Source organism: Thunnus maccoyii, chromosome 18, assembly GCF_910596095.1.
Source record: "Thunnus maccoyii chromosome 18, fThuMac1.1, whole genome shotgun sequence".
Lineage (NCBI taxonomy): Eukaryota > Metazoa > Chordata > Actinopteri > Scombriformes > Scombridae > Thunnus > Thunnus maccoyii.
The window spans coordinates 1276518-1298681 of record NC_056550.1 but is presented as its reverse complement, the minus strand read 5'-3'; the positions used below and the strand labels follow the sequence as shown (position 1 = coordinate 1298681).

The 22164-nt window shown below is 40.2% G+C and overlaps 1 protein-coding gene across 1 annotated transcript in view; it reads right to left on the bottom strand.

Annotated features, from left to right (window-relative positions):
- sept12 (septin 12) overlaps nt 1-16228 on the bottom strand; it is an 83928-nt gene extending 67700 nt beyond the window's left edge. Inside the window, exon 1 of the mRNA XM_042392632.1 lies at nt 15960-16228. Coding sequence (XP_042248566.1) covers nt 15960-16014 — 55 coding nt within the window. The 5' untranslated portion in view covers nt 16015-16228. The remainder of the gene's footprint in view (nt 1-15959) is intronic.
- Between the last annotated feature and the right edge of the window lie 5936 nt (nt 16229-22164).

Below are 22164 nucleotides of genomic sequence, written 5' to 3'. Positions count from 1 at the left end.
TATCGGGCATTATTTCAATACTGGCTTTTATTTGAGAATTTGTCAGTTTATTGTACCTGTACATTACTGTACCTGTACATTACTACATTACTGTACCTGTAATTTCACAGCATTTGGCAGCTGATGTTACCCAGAGCATTTTACAACAATGTTTAGTAATCATGATTATGTGGCACTCAAGTGTGTGCAAGGACAAATTAAGGCACATATTTAGTGGCAAACAGTCAGACCTGTCATTGGTTTGTAATCATTGCAGCATTATTTCCATTTGAGCTGAAATGATAAGTGGGTCAACAGAAAATGATCTGTTTTTTTATAAAAAGCCTCATTGTTTAAGTAATTTATCGAGCAAAAATGCCAAACAATCAGTGGTTGCAACGTGAGAATTTGCTGTTGTTCTCTGTTGTATATCATTATAAATGGAATATCTCTGTGTTTTCAAGCAAAGAAGCAATATAAAGACATTACTTTGGCACTGGCAAATAGGGATGAAATATTAAAATATTTTTGACAGTTAATGGACCAAGCAATGTAATGACATGAATAAAATCAAGAACAAAAATAAACATTGGTTGCAGCCAGGCCTTACATCACACATCTACTGTAAAAATTCAGTTGCTACCTGAACAAGCTTATAGCTCATGGCCCCAGTAGGCTCCAGGCAGGCTGGGAAGGGGTATGTATGTATGTATGTGTGTGTGTCCTGGGGGGAGGGTTATGTGGACTCGGCTGGGTTCGCTGAGGCTACAAGTGTGAACCTGCCCTCCATACAAAGATAAGGAGCTCTGGTATCAGGTAATTGCTGGCACCCTGTTAAACACTGGAGAAATAATTACGGTGGCAGTGGTGTGCCCTGTCTCTGCTCTGCTCTATCTGTGTGTGTTTGTGTGTGTTGTCTACATTTGGCTCCACTCCCTCTGTTCTCACAGTTGTGCAGACCCTAATCCTCTCCTCTTACACAATGCCTCCTAAATCTGATAAAGAGAGATGCTCAAACTCTCTCTCTCTCACACACACACACATGCACCAGTGCACACCCAAGCATTCTACATTCCCTCACAACCATGTCTGAGTTTCTGGGAAAGTGTATGTATGCACATGTTCATGTGTGAGGCATCCCTTTATGAACACTGCAGGTCAAGTCACCAGGAAAGAGGTGTGTGTGTGTGTGTGTGTGTGTGATGATAGCTTGCTTCCTGTAAAAACAGTCTTGCATGTGCACAGTATCATGCTTTGTGCCTCATCTTCCTCCATTATGCTTCACTTGTGAAGTTTATTTTTTATCTAGTTAAGCAGGGTTTTAATAGAATTTCTGCGTTTATGATAGGAGAAAAATCTTTTAGTGTAAGCTTCATATCACAGAAACACTGACGATACAATGAATTTAAAACACACCCCCTTTGTGTCACTTACACATACACCACGTATTGTCACCAGTCAGCTTAATTTGTGTCTGAGAAGTTCTAAACTCAGGAAGGTGGAATTGTATTTTCAAAATGTGTCCAATACCAAACATTTCATGTTTGACAGCTGCAGTTTCATAAAGATATTCCCTCATTTGGTGTTTTGATGATGGTGGTGGAGAGCGCTGTCTAAAATGTCAGTCCAAAATCTCCCATAGGTGTTCAACTGGTTGAGATCTGGTGACTGCAAAGGCCATAGCATATGATTGGCATCATTTCCATACTCATCAAACCATTCAGTGACCCCTCGTGCTCTGTGAATTGGAGCATTGTCATCCTGGAAGAGACCACTCCCATCAGGATAGAAATGTTTCATCATAGGTGATGAGTCAGAACAACTTTGTATTGATTTGCAGTGACCCTTCCCTCTAAGGGGTCAAGTGGACCCAAACCATACCAGCGAAATGCCCCCCACAGCATAACTGAACTACCAGATCCCCTCACTATAGGGGTCAAACATTCAGACCTGAACCAGTTTTTCCTTTAATTTGTCACCCGTCTGTATGTACAGTATACATTGCTGGTCTCTGTTACGTATATGTTCGTTATGGCTTTAATCAAACATAACAGGACATTTACAGAATGAACCATAAGGCTTGGTGATATTTGGCACCTAGTGCATGACATGTAGCAATGTTACTGTTTGGAACAGCAGTGAGTTGTAAATTAAAGATATGAAGGAAGAAGAGTTTTGTGTTCTCTATCAGTGATTAAATTTAAATATCTTTTTATCCATTGAAGCCTTCTGCCAAATTTAATGTCCTACTTAACTGAACTTTCAAATCCAAGGAGATGCAAACAAGCTTCTTTTGAGCAGAAAAAGCAGTTTTCACAAACAATGTGTGTATTGTTGGAAAAGAACAAGAATCTATGTGACTCTGTGTACAGAACAAAAACATAATTTAGTGTGAAGTTCCTCTTTACCACAGCATGCTGTAGCCTTTATGCTAATCACTTAATTCACTCGTAGCGTGTTGAAAGTGTTCCAGAAATGTTACAGATCTGGCTTCATCAAATTGTCAGGACTTCAGGACTGTCAGGACTTACACATAAAGATGGTGTGGTCGCTTATTCAGACATGACACCAGCATATGAAATTGCCATTTCAGTTACGTCATGAGGTTCATGTCTGAAATGGGTCTTCTTTCTGTGACGTCTGTAAACACTGGCGAGTGAAGAGCTGCAGTTGTTGCACCTTTTGGCAACAAGCCAGAACCCCAGAAGGAAAACATGGAACAACTGGCCTCTAGTTCAGTTGGACAGGATCACATTCCCTTCAAGAGGAAATATGCTCTGTGGGTGTATGTGTGTGTGTGTTTTCATCTATACTTACAAAGACCAAATGTCCCTGCATCTCCATTAGAAAGATACAGTAAAGTTTCACAGCAAAGGCATGTTTTTTTTTGGTCCACAGACTGTGGAGGTCTGAACAATATAATCATGTGTTTCATAGTATTTGGCAAGTCATTACAGTAAATACATGAAAATGTACTCAATCAGGTCATTCAAAATGATAAAACAACAGATATGGGGTCATTATTTTACGCAGAAGTCCTCTAAGGTTTACACAATTGTTTGTCGCCATTTTTGTTTCATGTTCTTTTTCATTCAGTCAACATTCTTGATTAATGAAATCTCTTTTCTGTGACCCCTCTGCTTCTCATTCTTCATATGTTTTGTTTTGACAAAAATGACCAAATTTCAAGTACAAAAAACACTTTTTCACTAACCAAGATAATCCCAAGTACAATATGGATTTCGATAGTTTAATTGAGATAATGAAAGAGAGCTGAAATGTTAATGGATGGGTTGGACCACCTGATGAAGGGATTAGGGATGGAGGGATGAAGTGATGGGGGGAGGAAAGGGTGAGGGTCGAGGGATGAGGGGTGAGAGTCGAGGAACATAGGACGTAGGGTTGAGGGGATGAGGGTCGATGATGGATGTATGGTATTTGTCGATTAGACGATGACTGCTGATGGTGGGAAGGTATGAAGGAACAAGGGGGAAGGTCGAGACTCTGAGTGGGGGAGCTGTCTCTCCAGTCAAGTGCGAGGACTTGGTGGAAACTGTGGGACAACCGCGTACAAGAAAATGGATGATCTGGCAGTCTGGATGGTTCTTCGGGGGCTAGTAGTAATTTGCGCTTTGGGATATAGTGGTGTCATGAAACATGCTTGGTGGGGTTGTGAGGGCCACTGCGCCTGACATGGGCACCGCTGCAGGAGGGATACTGTTACGCTGTATTTGCTGAGGAACGTTGACCACGAAGCACGGGCGGGAGGTAAGTGTTTGCTATGCAAGTCTGTCACAGGTCGCTTGCAAACTGAGACAAGATGGGAGAGGAACGGATATGGTGTGCCTAAATACTCTGTTGTGCGGAAGTGGGATGTGTAAGACTTCTTTTTATCTCCACTGTATTGTCGTGTGTTGCAAAGTTTTGATGATGTCTAGCTACAGAAGTTAAAAGCACTTATTGTAAGTAGCTTTGGAAAAAAGCTTCTGTCCAATGTATGTTATCTGATGTAATGTCCTGACATCATCTCCAGTTTAAACTGCTGTTCCACTAGCTTCTGTAACTCATGTCATTCGCACACTGACCATTTCTTTCATCAGTTTTTGTGAAAAAGTATAATGTTCCTGGGGTTTACTATCCATTCTTAAATGTGTGTCTACAGAACTCAGAAACCTTTGTGAAACAACCATTCATTTATTAGCATACATTCAGAACAGACATTTAACCCTCTCTGCCTGACCTAGCTACCACTAATCTCTTCAGACTGAGTGACATTAAATGGGTAAATGCACTTAAATTGCAATTAAATGTTGCTAAAAACAAAAATATTAAATAAGCATTGATATTAGATTATTTAAAAAGTATTCTTTATGTATACCTGTGTAGTGAACCACATGGCATACAGTTGGGTATAGTAATGAAGTAGGACTGGATTCTGGACTTGTGTACTTACAAATGTCCATGGAATTTTTAACATTTTCTTTACAGAAATGTTTTCTAGAGCAGAAACTGCAAGTTCTGGTTTCACAACAGCTCTCTGTCGGGGTTGAGGCAGAAATCTAAAACATGGATATCTCAAAACCTGGGCAAATAAAAAACAGCCTATAATTTTGTTTTTATTTTCTAAGTGGGAATGGAGTGAATTGACCTTTTAAACATGAAGCACATATGTAACACACACACAGCACACACAGCAGTAGTACCATATGTCTCAGGATATTTATTTAGTTAAGTGATAATCAGAGCAGTACACTTGAAAATAATGTACATGCTTGCTTCAACCAATCAGAACCGACTGCTCGATGATATCAAACAGTTGTGGAAAGTAACTAAGTGCATTTACTCAAGTACTGTACTTAAGTACAATTTTGAGGTACTTGTACTTTACTTGAGTATTTCCATGTGATGCTACTTTATACTTCTACTCAACTACATTTCAGAGGGAAATATTGTACTTTCTACTCCACTACATTTATTTGACCACTTTAGTTATTTTTTAGATGCAGATTTGACACAAAGGATAATATAACAAGCTTTTAAAATACAACACATTGTTAAAGATGAAACCAGTGGTTTCCAAACTTTTTGGCTTTTGACATCTTACAAAAAGCAGTGTGTAGTCGGGGTCACATTTCACATGTCTATGAATTGTTAACAGCTCCAACAAATAGTGATTTTCCCTCTAAACTTCTCACATGCTTTCATTTCAATAAATGTTCAAATGATCCAATATTTCACCAAAAATTAAAGATCAAGGAAAAAGTTCAAAAACTGAAAACAGATTTGTGTATCAGAACTGTTTTTTCTTCTTTCCTCTCCCATTAATCATCTCACAACCCCTCAGATTTAACTGGTGACCCTTTGGAGGGGCCCGACCCCTAGGTTGGGAACCACTGGACTAAACTAGCTAACTGTATATAAAGTAGTTGAAAGTAGCTCCACCTCCAGCAGCTACAACAGTAACATGCTGCTCTAACACTGATGCTTCACTATTAATAATCTAATGATGTCATATATAATAATATATCAGTCAGAGGGACCAAACCACTACTTTTACTGCAATACTTTAACTACATCGAGCTCATAATACTTATGTACTTTTACTGCAATACTTAAAGTACATCAAGCTCATAATACTTATGTACTTTCACTGTAGTAGGATTTTTCATGCAGGACTTTTACTTGTAATGGGGCATTTTTAAATCGCTGTAATTAAGTTAAGGATCTGAATACTTTTTCCACCATTGATATGGTAAATGGACTTTCTAGTCTACTGACCACTTGAAGCACTTTACAACACATCATTCGACTAACATTCACCCATTCACACACACATTCGTATACTGATGGCAGAGGATGCCATGCAAGGTGCCCACCTGCTCATCGATGTATAGCAATATAGCACTTTTTTATCCAAAGCGCTTTACAATGTTTCTAATGTTCATTCACCTATTCACACACACACACACACACACACACACACACACACACACACACACACATAAGCCATCCTACTGTTGATGGTGTTGCAATATTTATGTATATGGTAGCGTCAAACTGTTCAAACATAGCTGATATTAACAGAATGAGGAAGGATTCAATGGCAAATACAGAGGAAAGAATTCTCTTCGTCCTTAACAAAATGAACTACTCTCATGATTAACCAGCTGTGGGCCAGTGAGATGGGTTGATTTGGGAACCAGTAAGCACTGGAGGCCCAGTCTGTCCTGTGGACACAAAACGAGGGGAAGCCCCGTCTGGGCATGTCCACATCCATCCTCCCCCCTCCCTACATTCCATACAGGTAGAACTCTGACAGACGAGACAGCATGTGCATCGACACGTGTGAACACACGCCCGCACACACACGCCTACAAACCAATACAATGCTGCATCCATACTTTGCAGCCACAAATCTGTGATAACACTCAGTCACTCTCTCTCTCAGCCACACACATGAACAACACACATTAAAACAACTTCCACTTACTAAAAGCACATCTGGAAGACACATTCCAAGCAACTGTTTGCAATGTTGTAACGCTGAAAATAACACAGTGCCTGAGGACTCATAAACACGCGCACCTACACACACACACACAACAAACTAGCGCTTACATCACCGTGTTTCAGATGTCTGGCTACTATTTGCCTCATAAGCACCTGTCACCTGAAAAATATTAGACAGAAGCTGGAGTCTATTAAAGGGACAGTGTGTTCAGATTTTAACTGCCAGTGCTTCGTGGCTATTTCAAGGACAGAATAGCACAGTGGTTACAGGCAGATGTTGCATAAATGTCTCCAACTACCCCCAGTGGTACTCAGCCATGTAAGAAACCCCACCTCCCCAGAAATACAGTAAGGTTTTCATTGAGAGGATAAGATACACAGATGCTCTCTCTAAGACATTATTATGGTGATGACACCAATCAGCACCACAACCAGTGTTGGGCAGTAACACATCACTCTGTAACACATTATAGTAATTTAATGACATTTTTCAGTAACGAGTATTGTAAGGGATTACAATTTGAAATTCAGTAATTATATTACAGTTACTAATTCCAGTAATACTCCATTACTTTTACACTTGGGGGTCAGTGTGCTGTCTGTACCGGGATTAATGGAGGGTTGATATCACTGTGGTCTCAGCAATCAGCTGATAGACGTTTCAGAGGAGGAGAAATGTGACTCGTGGTAAGTCCAAAGTAGCTACATCCATATCTGAAGAGCTGTTCTGAAGCTCAAAGTGGGTGGCTTTGGCCATTGCCATCTCTGGGAGTGCCTGACTCCGCCTAACTCCTGGCTAATCCAAAATGGGCAAAGACGTGGAGCTAAGGCGCACCAAATGAAGCCTGGTTGCTGAAACAAGCTACCTAGTGGCTAGCGACCTGTCACTCAAAGCGGCCACGTCCTTGATTATGCATAACCTTATGGCTTAATAAAATTTAAACTGGTGACTTAGAAAAAAATTCACCCCCTGTACAGTTGTCATGAATGGGGAAATTAGCTATAGAGACCCAAACCGTTTTTTGTACCAGGCTGTAAGCGTGTAAGCGTTGGGCATTTTAACATGGGAGTCTATGGGGATTGACTCGCTTTTGAAGCCTCAAGTGGCCATTCAAGGAGCGGCACTTTTTGGCACTTTGGCATTGGCTTCATTTTTCAGCCCCAGAGGTTGCTTCTTGATTGTTCTAAGCAACCGGAGTCTGCCATGCCTGCAACATCAAGGCAGGTCGCCATGTCATCGGACAAGAATGCCTTTCAGTGCTGGAAATGAGATTAACAGTGAGGCTTAAACTGCCTGGTTTAAATTCAACTGTAATAAATTACATTACTTGGATGAAGTAATTAAAATAGTTAAATTACATGTTTAACGGGGTAACTAGTAATCTGTAACCTATTACATTTCAAAGTAACCTTCCCAACAACTGGTCACCTGACACTTGCTTAGTTCAGAGTTGGAGGGTGTGTGACTCGTGCAGCTGAGGTCAGGACTTCTGTAGTACTGTGTGCAGTAACTGAGGCCACACTAACGCTAGCTGTTGGATGGTCAGTAAATCCTTCCAAACTATTTTCTGCCTGCTTGTTAAACCACAACGTCTCATTTTCTCTTTCTACATGTGTTAAATACAAAAGATGGAACGTGTGTGTCTGTGTGTGTGTGGAGGATTCTGAGTTGTTTAAAGGGAACTTTGACAAAGCTGACGGCCAAGTAACAAAAGTAACATAACAAGTAATGCAATGTGTTACTTTTGCTGCTGAGTGATACGTAATCAGTAATTATCAAGTTTACATTTTTTGGTACTGATTAGCCACAGCCGCCATTTATCTTAGTTACCAGCAAATGAGTATATTTGGTGAACATTTAAAAATATATGTCTGCACAAATAATTTAGATGCCCAAGGAATACAGATGTGCCAAGGGAAAATTACAAAGTCCGTTGATGATACTGAATTTGAACAATACAGATTTTTTCTTTTCTGATCAATTCAGTTCAGGTCAGTTGGAGATGATTGTTTTCAGACCGGAGTCTTCGTACTTTACCTGCAGTAATAGTTTTGTCTCCATGCTCTCATTGGTTCATTAGAAATGATCCACTGTGTTTTAAGGGCCTGACAACTCCAGACACATCTGAGTACCAGACAGCCTGCACTGATATCTTGCCAAATTCTAATCCATTATGGAAGAATGGCTTGGCAGCAAGCCACATCAAGTGCTACCTGTCTGTACGTGTGTATGTGTGTGTGTGTGTCTGTTTTCTGTATGACAAAACTCAGATGTCTACTTGTGGTGTAACAGAACATAGTTGATCTGTGATCTGTACGGATCGCCCCCACTGTTCGACACGCATGTGAACTGTGGATTAATTGCGAAATTTAAATGTCTCATTTGAGACAAAGTAAACAAACTGCTGTAAGTACAAGTCATGGACAGACAGCATGTTGCTAACAGGGATTTTGAAGAGCAACGACCAAACAAGCATCTAACGGGTCTGAAGTGACATCTGCAGGTATGATTACATGCTGTTTAATGTACTGAAGCTGAGCAGCTAATTAGCTATCTAGCTGTTAACTGACGTTAGCAGTGAATGTTTGTTTGGTGGCTTGTTCAACAAGCTAAGCTGCAGGACAAGACGTGTGTTCATGTTTGTAAGTAATCATCAAGTTTTGATGATGTGAACACAGGCTGTTGTTTCATTCACTACCATGTTTAAAGGAAGAAGGTATCATCCCTCATATCCCTGCACTTTAACAATTGAGTATTGAATATTTTATATATTTTAAGATTTTATTTAAACATTGGATATCTTGAATGCTGTTTTCACTTAGGACCATGGGCAAAAGTTCCTTCCTTTAAGTGTTTTACAGAATAAATAGAAGTTATATTTGTCTCTTTTTTTTCTGATCCTAAAAATTATCCGATCTGTGAATCAAAACCGTGATACGATTCGAACCGTGAGTTTTGTGATCCATGGCACCCCTAATGTCTACTACTGAACAGAAAACACACACTGGCAGGTCTGGGTCCTGGATTGCTGTGCTCCACTGCGTTAATGCAGACTGGAATGTTAGAGGGGGACCAGCACTTTTGTTTTTGATTAGAGTACCACTTGTCATGAGCAAAGACAACGGGCTGTGTGTGTGTGTGTGTGAGTGTGTGTGTGTGTGTGTGTGTGTGTGGTCACTGGGTCAGTAAGTCATGGGACTCTCTCTGATCTCTGCAGAGTTCGCGCCCTGCTGGAGTGCAGTACCAGGATGGGACAGGGCTGGGAGGAGGAGCAGCTCTTACCCCCCCCCGACCTCCTCTAATCTCCCATGTCACCCAAAGGCCCAAACACACACCTTCCACTGCCTTCACTTAGTTTTTTGACTATTTGACTGTCCAAAGGCTTTTATTATGTACAGCACCAATGCAAGAGAAGTCCCTGATTGTCCAAATACCATCAAAATTCTGATAAGACGTTATGGATCTCTGTGGCCAGGGGACTGAAGATGTAAATTAAGTGTGTGCATTTAATGCTACACTATGATGATTTAGCGATGGAGCAACTTGATGTTTGTGACATCACTTACAATCTTCCAATAAAGGCAAAGTCTCACACATGAAACTGCCGATTTAGAGTTTAATCAGTAAAATATTCAGCCAGAGGGGAACTGTTTGGTATTTTTGATCTGATAAACACAACACAGTGATACATCCAAAGCAAAGCCACACTTTATAAGTTTAGACAAACACTTCTGTTGCTCAGCAAAGCCCTGATCAGAGAGCCTGGCAAGCTGTAACAGTAAGCAGATATTTATGACCTTCTGGACAAAAGTATCTGGCATTTTATTAAAATTCAACTCACTACATGTATACAATTCTGTGCATTGATATTGGACAATCCTGGAAAACCTCAAATTACATCTATTAACAGTTTTGAATGCCAAGTTCATTTTTACAAAGTGGAATTAATCTTCTGCTCTGCTTTGAGTGCATACACACACACACACACACACACACACACACACACACACACACACACACACACAAAACCCCACCATTTTAATTCTTTTCCTTAAATCACATGTCTTTAGATGGTGGCTCCTATCCATCTGATTAACACACAAGTCAGCAATGGAGATGAGGCGCCATCTTTCACCCAGCATTCCACAGCTGGCTGGCCAGCCCAGCATCAACAATTGCTCCACTGTTACTAAATCTAATTTAGATCCACCACATCTGATGATATTCTCCCGCTACATGGACTCTCAGCCAAAAGCAAGCTGCTGAGAGGACGACTCAGTGGGAGGTAAACACAGGTTAATGTGAAGCATCAGTGATTGTTGAGTTGTAGCATAGAAGATTCAGATCTGTCAAGTGCTCAGAGTTGACACCATATGTTTGATTCTCAGAGCTTATTTTTTTTGTTTTTCAGGCATTTGTTTTTGTGTATTTAGGTAGTACTTTATTTAAAAGATAATTTTTCAAAAATGATAATGACTAATCTGTACAAATCTTTTATTTCTTTGGCACTTGGCATTTTTAGAGACTAAAAGCACTGATTGTCCTGTGACAGTAGTTTGCGCTGTCAAATAGACTTCCACAGTTGTCCAAAAAGCAGCTAGAGTGGCAGTCTGTAGCTGAGGGCTAAACTAATTTGTTTAGAAGCACAGATCAACACCTGTCTAAACAGAGGAATGTGGAAAGGGAGTAGGAATGAAAGGAGAGAGGGCATCTTTTGTTGCAGTGTCCCTGCAGGGTCCTGGGACATGATGGATCACCCTGAGGAAGAACAAAGTCCATTCTAACATCTTGTCTCTCTCTCACTGCCCTCACACCAAAGATGCTAATATGAACATTTTTGTTCTTTTTTCCTACAGGTTTTCCCTCAATCTTTGCAATGGTTCAAATATGTCTAAAAAAAAATACCTTTAATAAGACTGACATCAGCTGTATTCTGTGATGAGTTCTACTGAAATTCTGAGTAAGTGCTGACAGATAGTGAGGGGCGACAGGAAGCATTGCTGGGAAGCGGATGTACACTGACTAATGTTTTTGAAAGGTTTACAACATGACAAACAGATCATATGTCATCATGTATGTCATTTGTATTTTTTTTCCGTGTCAAAACTGTGACGTAAGACGTTAAGCTTTTCAAATGTACAAATGTAATCGCTTGGGAGTGCCATTTTCAAAACATCGTGCCAGGGTGACCAGCAAAATACAAACCCCTGTATATTGTAATGTGGTCCAACAATCCAGCATCCTATTTTTTCTGTGTGTGTGAAATGTTGTTTTCAGACGCATATTATAAAAGGGAGGTGTTTCTAATATTTTTGCTTCCACACATGTAAATGGGGTGCAGTAGACAAATTATGGCTCATTATGATACTGAGCAGAAGGCCAAAACTGAGAGAAAAATATCATTTTTTACACGTTATAATTATGCTATTTTACACTAACTGCTCTCAAGAACAACTAGTCCTCCAAATTCAATGTCCGATTACAGTATTTGTGCATGCCCTCTACAACAACACAGCAAAGTGTGTCCTGATCTGATTTGTCAGTACCTTCCAAAACAAGTCACTGTTGAAATATGTAAATATTTTTTATGATCTGACAATGCAATGGTTAAAGTTTGGTTAGATTTAGTGAAAGATCATGGTTTGGGAGCATTGCATAATACCCATGTGGTTAAGTTTAAAAGACTGTGGTCATGCCTAAAACAAAAATGATGCTGTGGGTTGGAAATGGGAAAGGAACGTGGTCTCTTGTGTTTAAGTCTGATGTTTTGTTGAACCAGCCATCCATCCTGACCTCCTCCCTACACAGACTCCATTGCTTGATAACCATGTCACTTTACTTCCTCCTTTGATCCTATGTCACTTGAATGTAAACATATTTCATTTTGAGGCACTTCCTGAGATGAGTGATGCTGTAATTCTTTTTGGGAGGACAGTCTTCTTCGCAATGCAGTGCTGGCTGATGCAGAGTAGATTTAAACTAGAGCAGACCAATACTAGAGAGGTGCCGGTTCGAGCTAAATGCAGATAAATTGGCATTGGCTGGTTAAATAACCAAATATATAAAGTAATGGAGATACAAAGACATGTATTCAAGCTATTTTATTACCATCTTTGCTACTGTGTAGCTTGTTCACCAGAGAGCACTGCGACTCCACTGTTGGCGAGACACTAATAATCTCCATAAATTCACTGAACGCATCACAGCTCAGCTGACTGCTGCAGAGCAGAACAGAGTCAGCGCTTGTGTGTCTGTTTTGTGTCTTAAAGGTAAGGTGCTCATGATGATAATGAACCACACAACCACTATAAGCTTAAGAATCCTGACAGCAGTGTGTCAGCCGGGTTTCGCTGCAGTAAGCGGTACGATCAGTCACCTCCCCTCAATTGAGTGGTGTAGGTTTATTTGTGAAACAGTCAATAAGACAGTTCTAGTGAGTAAATGAACAGTGGTGCTATCACTTACAGTCACCGCAGTGGAGACCAGTAGTTTTGTTTTACCGGTAGTTTGTCTGAAAAGTTTAAGGCTGAGAAACAGTGCCTTTTCAGAATTACTAATCCCCTCATTTAACATCTGATGATCACATCATGTAAATGTCAGCTAAAATATTGTTAGTAGAATTTTTAATCCCTAAAATACCAAAATCAGCATCAGTCTTAAAAGTCCTGTATTGGTCAGGCTCTAATTTACACAATATTAGCTTAGAAAAGTAATTCCAGTAATTCCAAGTTTATGTTTGAAGTTATTTTGAAACAGTGGGCCCTATTTTAACGATCTAAAGTGCACGGTCTAAAGCGCATGGTGCAAGTGCATTTAAGGTGTGTCCAAATCCACTTTTGCTAGTTTAACAGCAGAAAAATGGTCGCAGCACCAGACGCATGGTTCAAACAGGTTGTCCTTAGTCTCTTAATTAATCATGAGTGTGTTTTGGGCATAACATGCCATAAACCAATCAGAGTGTCATCTTCCATTCGCTTTAAAAGCCAGGCGCACTTGCACCTTGGCATATTGCTATTATATTGGCGCATAAGGAAACGGATCTGCTTGTGCGCGAAGTGAAAGCACACAATCCATTACAAGCACACTGGCCCCTGCTGCTCCTGGACCCTCCCTCCCCAAAGTAACAGGTCAAATCAGCAGGGTTTTAATTGCTGAAAGTATGGAAACCTGATCACCGTAATCTCAAAAATGTTAAAGAATATTTGTTAAATATTGATCAAAAATGAAATCATTCATTTTAATCATGTAAAAAATCATCATACACAGTTGTCAGGACTTGATCAGCTCTCAAAGATACTGGTCCTGCTGCTGGCAGCAGCTAGGAGCTGTCCACAGTTCTTTCCTTCTTTAGTTTAATAATTGTTTTCACCTCATTTATTTCCCCATGTGTTCCTCATGTCCTCCTGTATTGATGAAGCAGGAAATCGATCTGTGTCTGATCTGTTGTTGATATCAGATTGCCTTGACAGACACCCTCAACCTGACAGGTCTGTTTAAATACCTACATGTATTGCCACAATTTGGTCAAATAATTAAACAATTTCATCATTACTGCGATTAGTTAATTCTGATAAATATTATGACTAACCATTATGACATGTATTTTTAAAAATATGTTAATGTACACAATAATAATCTTTAACATTATAATCCTTTTATTTTAATCTTTTGCATATCTGTGCGCTGCTGCGTGTCTGTGTGTGTGTAACAAGCAGAGTGTACACGTGTTGTGCAGCCGCCTATGAACGCGCATATTACTGTCTTGATAATGCGCCCTTAAAATAATAGTGAAACACTGCACCATTGACTTCAGACCAAGTTTTTGTTGGTCAATGGTGCAATCACTTTCTGCTGCCTCAAGATAGCAATACGCCAACAACGCGCCTGTCCACACCTGATTTTAAGACCAACACGCCCATGGGTGCTCTGATGGGTGCAAGTGCATTTGCTATTTAAACAATGTGGGTGCTGGATGGGAAAATGACAACTGTGTCGATCTTAAACTAGCAAAGACACTTGCCGGGTGTAAGATAGGGCTCAATGTCTCCATTGCATAGTTTGTCCAGCAGAAAGCACTGACAGAGTTTGTACTTTGCTCACTACATATCATGCTAGCTATTCTTAATTAACCACACAGTCTTAATTCTTTATTAATGGACCTTATTCATTCATCAAAGCCAAAAGGGGTTCATGTTGAGCCTCTTTTGTAACTTTTAATTCACTCATTCCATTAAAAATGACACTGTAGGACACTGTTGAGGTTAATTTTGATTTGTTTAGTTTTTTGTTGAACATTCTGTGCATATGTTTTTGGGTGATTATTTTCTAGTTATTTTCTCCTTTTAACCATTTTTACGTACATATGAATTTACTGCATTATTGGACTGTTTCATGTACTGTATACTTTTATAGGAAATAATAAAAATGATCAAATAAAGAAATGGAACTGATGTTTAGCTGAGGGGCTTCAAATTAGTCTCCTGGTCACTCCTCATTTAGTGCACCAAGAGCCGACTCATTCACCAAACTGAATTTACTGCCTGAGAGAGAGAGAGAGAGAGAGAGAGAGAGAGAGAGAGAGAGAGAGAGAGAGAGAGAGAAGCCCCTGCACACACAGAAAGCTTTTCAAAGCTTTGCTTACACTGTGTTATTAGTGCTGCTCTCTCTTACCTGGCTGTTTAAATCTGACTCCAGTAATTATACTATAAGTCTCCCTCAGAGGCATACAAAACCAAACAGTTTGAAGTGACTGGAACAACGAATGAAATGAACTGGAATGCTTGTAGAACAGGGATATAGTGAAAGTAAGACAAAAATATCTAACCATTTATTCTACATTTTCTTTCTTTTTTTGCATACTACCACATTTTTAGATTACCTGTTGCATCCATGTAAGCAAGTGTAAATGTAAACTGTGACTTATTGTAGCTACACAATAAGTGGTAAAAAAAAACTAATGATTTTACTTTGGTTGCGATTGACAATTAGCCTGTAGCCTCCTCATTATCCATTAATCTGGCAACTGTTTTCTCAATAGGTTATAAAATGTAAGAAAACTATGAAAAATGTCTTACACTGAAAATATTCTATTTACAACCAAAAAAGTCTGTGAAAACCATCAAATATTTACATTTTTATTTCATACAATTTTCTGTTGAATAACTAATTCCTTAATCGTCTAATAGTCTCTGCTCTAGGTCGAACAAAAACCAACAACATTGTTATTGCAGGCTACTGGTGGTTTCTAGTATATTTGAGTGTTACTGCGCACCTGTCAACAAATAGTTCATTTCGTTGGAAAAGTAAGAAAGAACAGCAGGTCACGCTGTTGTAACTCAGCCCTGCTGCAGACACGAGTTTTCTCTTTGAAAGGAGAGGGTAAAACAGCCTGAAGCGACCCCCATTTGGTTTTATTACACGCCAACAAAACAGGCAGCAGTAAAGTAATTCTATATTACAGCCTACATACCTTCAAAATCTGATAAAATCCCTTCGAGGTGGTCATTCACGGAAAGTTCCGACATCCTGTCTGAATTCCGAAGGCTCCGTGATGCCGCTCCAAGTCAGATAAGAAAATCGGAACTCTGAGAAAAACTTGAAATCCCTCTCGAAAAGTAACGAAAGTCGTCCGCGTTGATGACCAGGAGCGGCAGGAGTGTGTGCAGGCGGGGAGCCGGCTGAGCAGTGCTATGGCCCGGCTGTCCTGTCGGTACTGTGTGTCCTCACCGTCCAAGCGCGCTGAAGGAGCATCAGTGAGGCGGCGTATCGCTGGCCCAGCCCCCCTGCTCGGCTGCCTGCAGCCCAGACCCAGGGGGACAGGGGGCGGGGGACGGATGGCCGGTGGGCGGAGCCGCATGCAACACCTGGAAAAAATCCTCAGTCAAATTTCTCTTTTCTTCGCTTTCTCTCCTACTCCCGACTGGCTTTCCTCAGGGCAAAGATGTCAGATGGACCTTGAAGTTTGTAAGAATCACGGACTGCTCAGTTTCCCAACTAACCAGGCAGCAGTGAAAGGCAAGTCCCAGATAGCATACGGTAGTGGGCCACTTCAGGCAATGATGCGGCACTGTTTGCCTACTTGTGGCCTGGACAAAATGGATGTGAGCCTGAAATGGCCCACATGTAAAATAGTAAATATGGCCCAAATATCCCAAATGAAATGGGGGCCTTTTTTGGTAAAGATGTGGTGCTCTCGCTGGATGTGGGCCAGTTCTGGTTTATCTGGTTTGTTCTTGGTTGACATACGGCATTGCTATGGCTTGTTTGTGGCCCACATCTGGGAAACAGGAGCAGACCTTCCAAGTGCCATCATTCCACACAGTATGTGGGTCTGGTGTGGGCCGAATCTGGGCCACAGCAATTTTGCTATCTGGGATGTAGGCTATAGGCCTACCTGTACTCCTGTTTCTGCACTAAAGGAAGGACATGAGTAGTAAATTGTTTCAATCCATTGACTTACTCCTAGTTTTACACTAATGACCAGATTGTCATACACATGCTGTGGCTATTTCATCATCCCCAGAGGAATCATACCCAGCAAACATTGTTTGGATGGTGACATCATCTCCCTGGCCAAAAATGGTTGCCAACTATTTTCAGTGGGAAGTAGCTAAAGCTTGCAGAAAAAGTCGCTAGATGTCGCTAGATGATGCCAAGTGCTAATTTACATATCTATGATGTCATGACATAATTACATACATACAAGATTTTAAAAATTCTAAAGAAAATTAAGTTAAATTTAAGTTAAACTAAACTGACTGTGACTAGTTACATCATTAGCTATTTTTTTCAAGCAGCTCCTCAATGTACATCTAAATCTACCTCTAATATTAAAAAAACTTTTTTATGCAGGCTGTTGTATCGACTCTGTTACTTAGGCTAAGTATCATGAATAGAGAGATGATCATGCACTGGAATAAATTCACTATTGTTAACTCTGTTTATTTTGACAAAACAAAATCAAATTTAGATAGTAAAGTTAAACGAATATGCAAATATTGTTCATATCAAAAGAGGAACTGCTGGACACAAGATGAAAAGGCTGGAGGCTTTAGGTTTCCACATCACTTTTGTGTAAATTGCATACTGGACCATGTTCTCTCTCTCTCTCTCTCTCTTTCTCACACACACACACACACACACACACACACACACACCAGTCTGTGCAAATCATGAAAAGCCACGGTGACGTTAATCCTCCCCAATTCAGAGCCACAGGGCTAATGAGAGCCCCCCAGCCCTCAGTACTATTAGGAGTGTGTGTATATGTGTGTGTGTGTGAGAGAGAGAGAGAGAGAGAGAGAGAGAAAGAGAGAGTGACAGAAAGCAAGAGACCAGAATAACTTCAATAATAAAATTTTAAAAATCATAGAATCATGAATTATGAGGTGCACATCTGCAGACATAATTAACAAGTTGACGCAAGTGTGTATATTTCCGAGCACAGGTAAATGTGACTTTGTCCATGTATGAGTATGTCTGTGTGTGTGTGTGTGTGTGTGCATGTTGTGGTGCCTGTGGGAATTCAGTCACATGGGTTTGGCTCCTCTCTCTCTCTCTCTCTCTGAGACTGCTTAATTGGCCTGTTTCCTGTGATGGGCTCGATAGTTCCAGACGGTGCATCTGTGTGTATATACATGTCTGAGTGTGACTGCAAGTGTGTGTGTGTGTGTGTGTGTGTGTGTGTGTGTGTGTGTGTGTGTGTGTCAGAGGAGGCTGGTCCATAGAGGCAGAGGAGATTGCCCCTCCTATTTTTGAGAGGCCAGAGGAAGATCAAAATACAAAAAAAGAGTAACTGGTTCAAATAAACCATTTAAAAACACAAATCAGTATCATTTATAAATATTTTTTTCTGTCTTCTCTGGAAAAAATCAAATATTTAAATTCTGATTAAAATGCTTCAACAGCGACACCTGCAGCAAGGCGAGAGGGAAAAGGGCAGTGTGTGTGAGATGGTGAGAGGAGAGCAAAGGAGGACGGGCTCCTGCTGTTCTCCTTAGGGTGGGATCTTCTTCATTTTTCTTCATGCTAATCCGTTATTGGCCAAAACACAAAAAATGAAAAACTCCAACAGAGGAGGTCCTCCCTAATCAATCAACAATCAATTAAAACTTTTTAAATACTAAAAGTAACTAGAATAACAACAGTAGTACAGTCAGCTTTGTAAACTACTGTCTTGCATATAGATAAGAGTGTGTAAATCATATATTTGATACATGTATTAATACTTTTTGTTGAGAACATAAATCTGTTGTCACAACAGAACAATACTAAACATAGCACAAAAAGTAAGGAATTTTGTGTTTGGTAGATTATTTCTTTGTTTTAACAATGTTTCTTGGCAATAAATCTTAAACCGTTGGAAAGCCTGTTTTCCCTTTTAAATGGTGCCACATTTGTAAGGAACATGCATTTGTGGGATGAGCAGCAGAGCTGAGAATGTGGGTTGCACCCATGAAAAATATGCCTTCTTCTCTGCCAATGCCAAACAGCTTACTCTGCCATTGACTCTTGTTTGGCGTTTGGTGGATAGGATGATTAAAGTTTGAAGAAACAAGATATGGGATTGCCAATGGTTGCAGAATCTCATCTCGATATCTCTCTGCATTGAGGTTGCCTCCAATGATGACAAGCCTCGTTTTTCCAGTGAGGAAGATGCCGCCCCACACCATCACACTGCCTCCACCAAAAGATGTTACTCTATCGGTGCAGCAATCAGCATAGCGTTCTCTGCATCTTCTCCACACTTTGACCCCAACTGCCATAGGCAGAATCTGGACTCATTGCTGAACATAACGTTTCTCTACATGTTTAAGTTCCAGTGCACATGTTGCCAACACCAGCACAAATGGGCCTGACGGAGAAGGGCAGTCATGGCAGGCCTCCTGGCAGCCCTATGAGACCAGAGATTGGCTGAGTGCAGTCTGTTCCGGGTTGTCTGGGCAGGGAGCCGTTGGCCATATCTTCCTGCAAACCTTGACTGCAAATCTGTAGAACACAGCCAACGGTACCTAAGTGCTGACAGGATGAGGAAACGGTCTTCTGGGGTACCAGAAGCTCAAAACAAGAGTCAATAGCAACAGCAAAAGAAGCTGTTTGGCATTGGCAGAGATTTGGCATATTTTTCATGGGTGCAACCCACATACTCAGCTCTGCTGCTCATCCCACAAATGTATGTTCCTTACAAATGTGGCACCATTTAAAGGGGAAATAAACAGGCTTTCCAACAGTATAAGATTAATTGCCAAGAAGCATTGTTACAACAAAGAAATAATCTACCAAACACAAATTTCCTTACTTTTTGTGCTATGTTTATAAATTTGAAGTTAACTTCGTTTAACTTTGTTGGTAAAATGACACATTCTGAACCACTGCAGGGCTAAAATGAGCACTTCTTTGTTTAGAAACAATATATATAGATGTCTTTATAGAAGCAGCCTTTTCACCACTCAGGGTTTTTGTTTTTGAAAGCTAATTGTTTTATATGCAATTCAGTGAATGGCATATAAAATTGTCACCCCCTCCGATTTGTTCAGCTGGGGGACAATGATATAGTATGATGCGGTTTGTTGTAATATTCTTTTACATTCTGTTTGAATATGGGTTGCTATAATTCAGTAGGTCATGCTATAAATTATGTTGGTGTGTGGTGTTTTAAAATCTTGTTCCATGTGCCCCTTTTTAACTTTGAACACCTGCCTCTGTGAAGGTCTCTGCATAGCCCTGCATTTACACATAAGAATATAACATAGCTAACTAACATAAGAAAGTAGAGATAAGTAGCCAACTAGTGTAAAATAACATGACGCTGTGGGTTGGTTTTCCTCCTGTCCTCCCCAGTTTTTTGAGTCACCAGCTGGTACTGGTGTGCTGGTGTGTGTGTGTGTGTGTGAGACAGAGAGTGTGTGTGTGTGTTTGCTCGTGCTCTGACTCGCCTGAAGGAATCTTCTTGCACAGTGCTTGATGTCTGTGGTGAATTGTCAGGGCCAAAAGAATTCAGGCACCACATACCAATTTAGATAGGCTCATAGATATGATGGAATATGATAAATGAAGCATAGCATTAGCTTAAAGGAAAATTCCTATTATTCTTTTTTACAACCTGGGTATTATTGTCACAGTTTTTTCCATCAGGTCTATTGGATGATAAAACTTCATCCACCAGTTTCATTGCACAGTTTGAACATAGGAACACCACTACACACAGCTCAGCAGCATGTGCATCAGGGCAAACCCCCCCCAAAAAACTCTTAACAAGTTCAATTTAACCCAGTTATCTTAAGCAGTTTTCAGGTTTAGTTTTCAAGCATAAAGCTTTCTCCTTTGAGTCATAACTGAACATAACTGTCATCTTCATCATAAACATCCACCACATATCTGCGTAGAAATAACAGAAAAAAGACGGTCCCTATAACTCCTGAGAATTGTCATGTTTGTAAGTTTTCTTCAGTATCAAAGTAATTCAGTGATAGTTGTGTGTACATCCATAGCTACACTGCCAACAGAAACTGCTAATAGCAAATTCAGCAGACCTTTAATGGAGATAGTTTGCCAAAATGTAAAAAATTATGGGCCACAAAAACAGGGCTCAAGGTGTAGTCCACAGTTAAGTCACTTAATCTGAATGTTATACATCCTGTTTACATCGCCCAGAGCATTATGGAAACTGTAGTTCCAAAAGCATAGAAGCATGATTATCCTGCAAATCCAAGTAAGACATGAAAAAAAGAGTTTGTGAGCTCCACCCATTGGGATGGTCTGCAGCTGAGTGTAAACCAGATGGGATGAGAATCAGGAACTCTGCAGGAAAATAGTGGACCGCTCCCATCAGGTTGGAGTGAGTTGCTGCCTCAAGTGAAGATGAAGTATCTAGGGGTCTTATTTACAGGTGAGAGTTAGATGGATGAGGAGACAGACGGATTGGTGCAGTGTTGTGTTTGGTGTACCAAAATGTTGTGGTGACGAACTATGTCCCAACTATCACCTATCTAGTGGCTTCAAAGATGGCAACAAAGAGGACTAACTTACAGGACAAGTTTACAATTTTTCAATTTTTTTCTGTCTTAAAACAACAGGTGTCCAAATGAGCATTGAAACATGTTTGTCTTGCTGTAATCATTCCTCCTGTTCATACTAACTATTCATACTAACTATTAGAAGATCCCTTCATAATTTTGTCTCTCATCACTTACAATGTAAGTGATGAGAGACAAAATCCAGTCTTCCTTTTGTGCAACAATGTATTTAAAAGTTTATCTGAAGCTAATATGAAGCTTCAGCGTCCAAATGAGTCAAATCAAGTAGATATCTTTCAACGTTACAGTCTTTTTAGTGCCAAAGTCCCTCTTTTTGTTACTATACTTCCACCACAGCTCAACAGGGGAACACTGTCTGAGGAAACACAAAGAGGGAATTTGATGCTAAAAAAATGTGAATGTGGCAGATATCCACTTGATATGACTAACTCAGACTGCTGAAGCCTCATATAAGCTTCACATCAACGTGGACACACTGTGTATTTTGGCCCCCATCACTTACATTGAAAGCGCATTTGAAGCGGATCTTAATAGCCAGTATGTACAGGAGGAATGATTACAGCAAGGAGAACGTCTTTCACTGTTCATATGGACACCTGACTTTTGTTTTAAGACACACTTGGAAAATTATGAACCTAT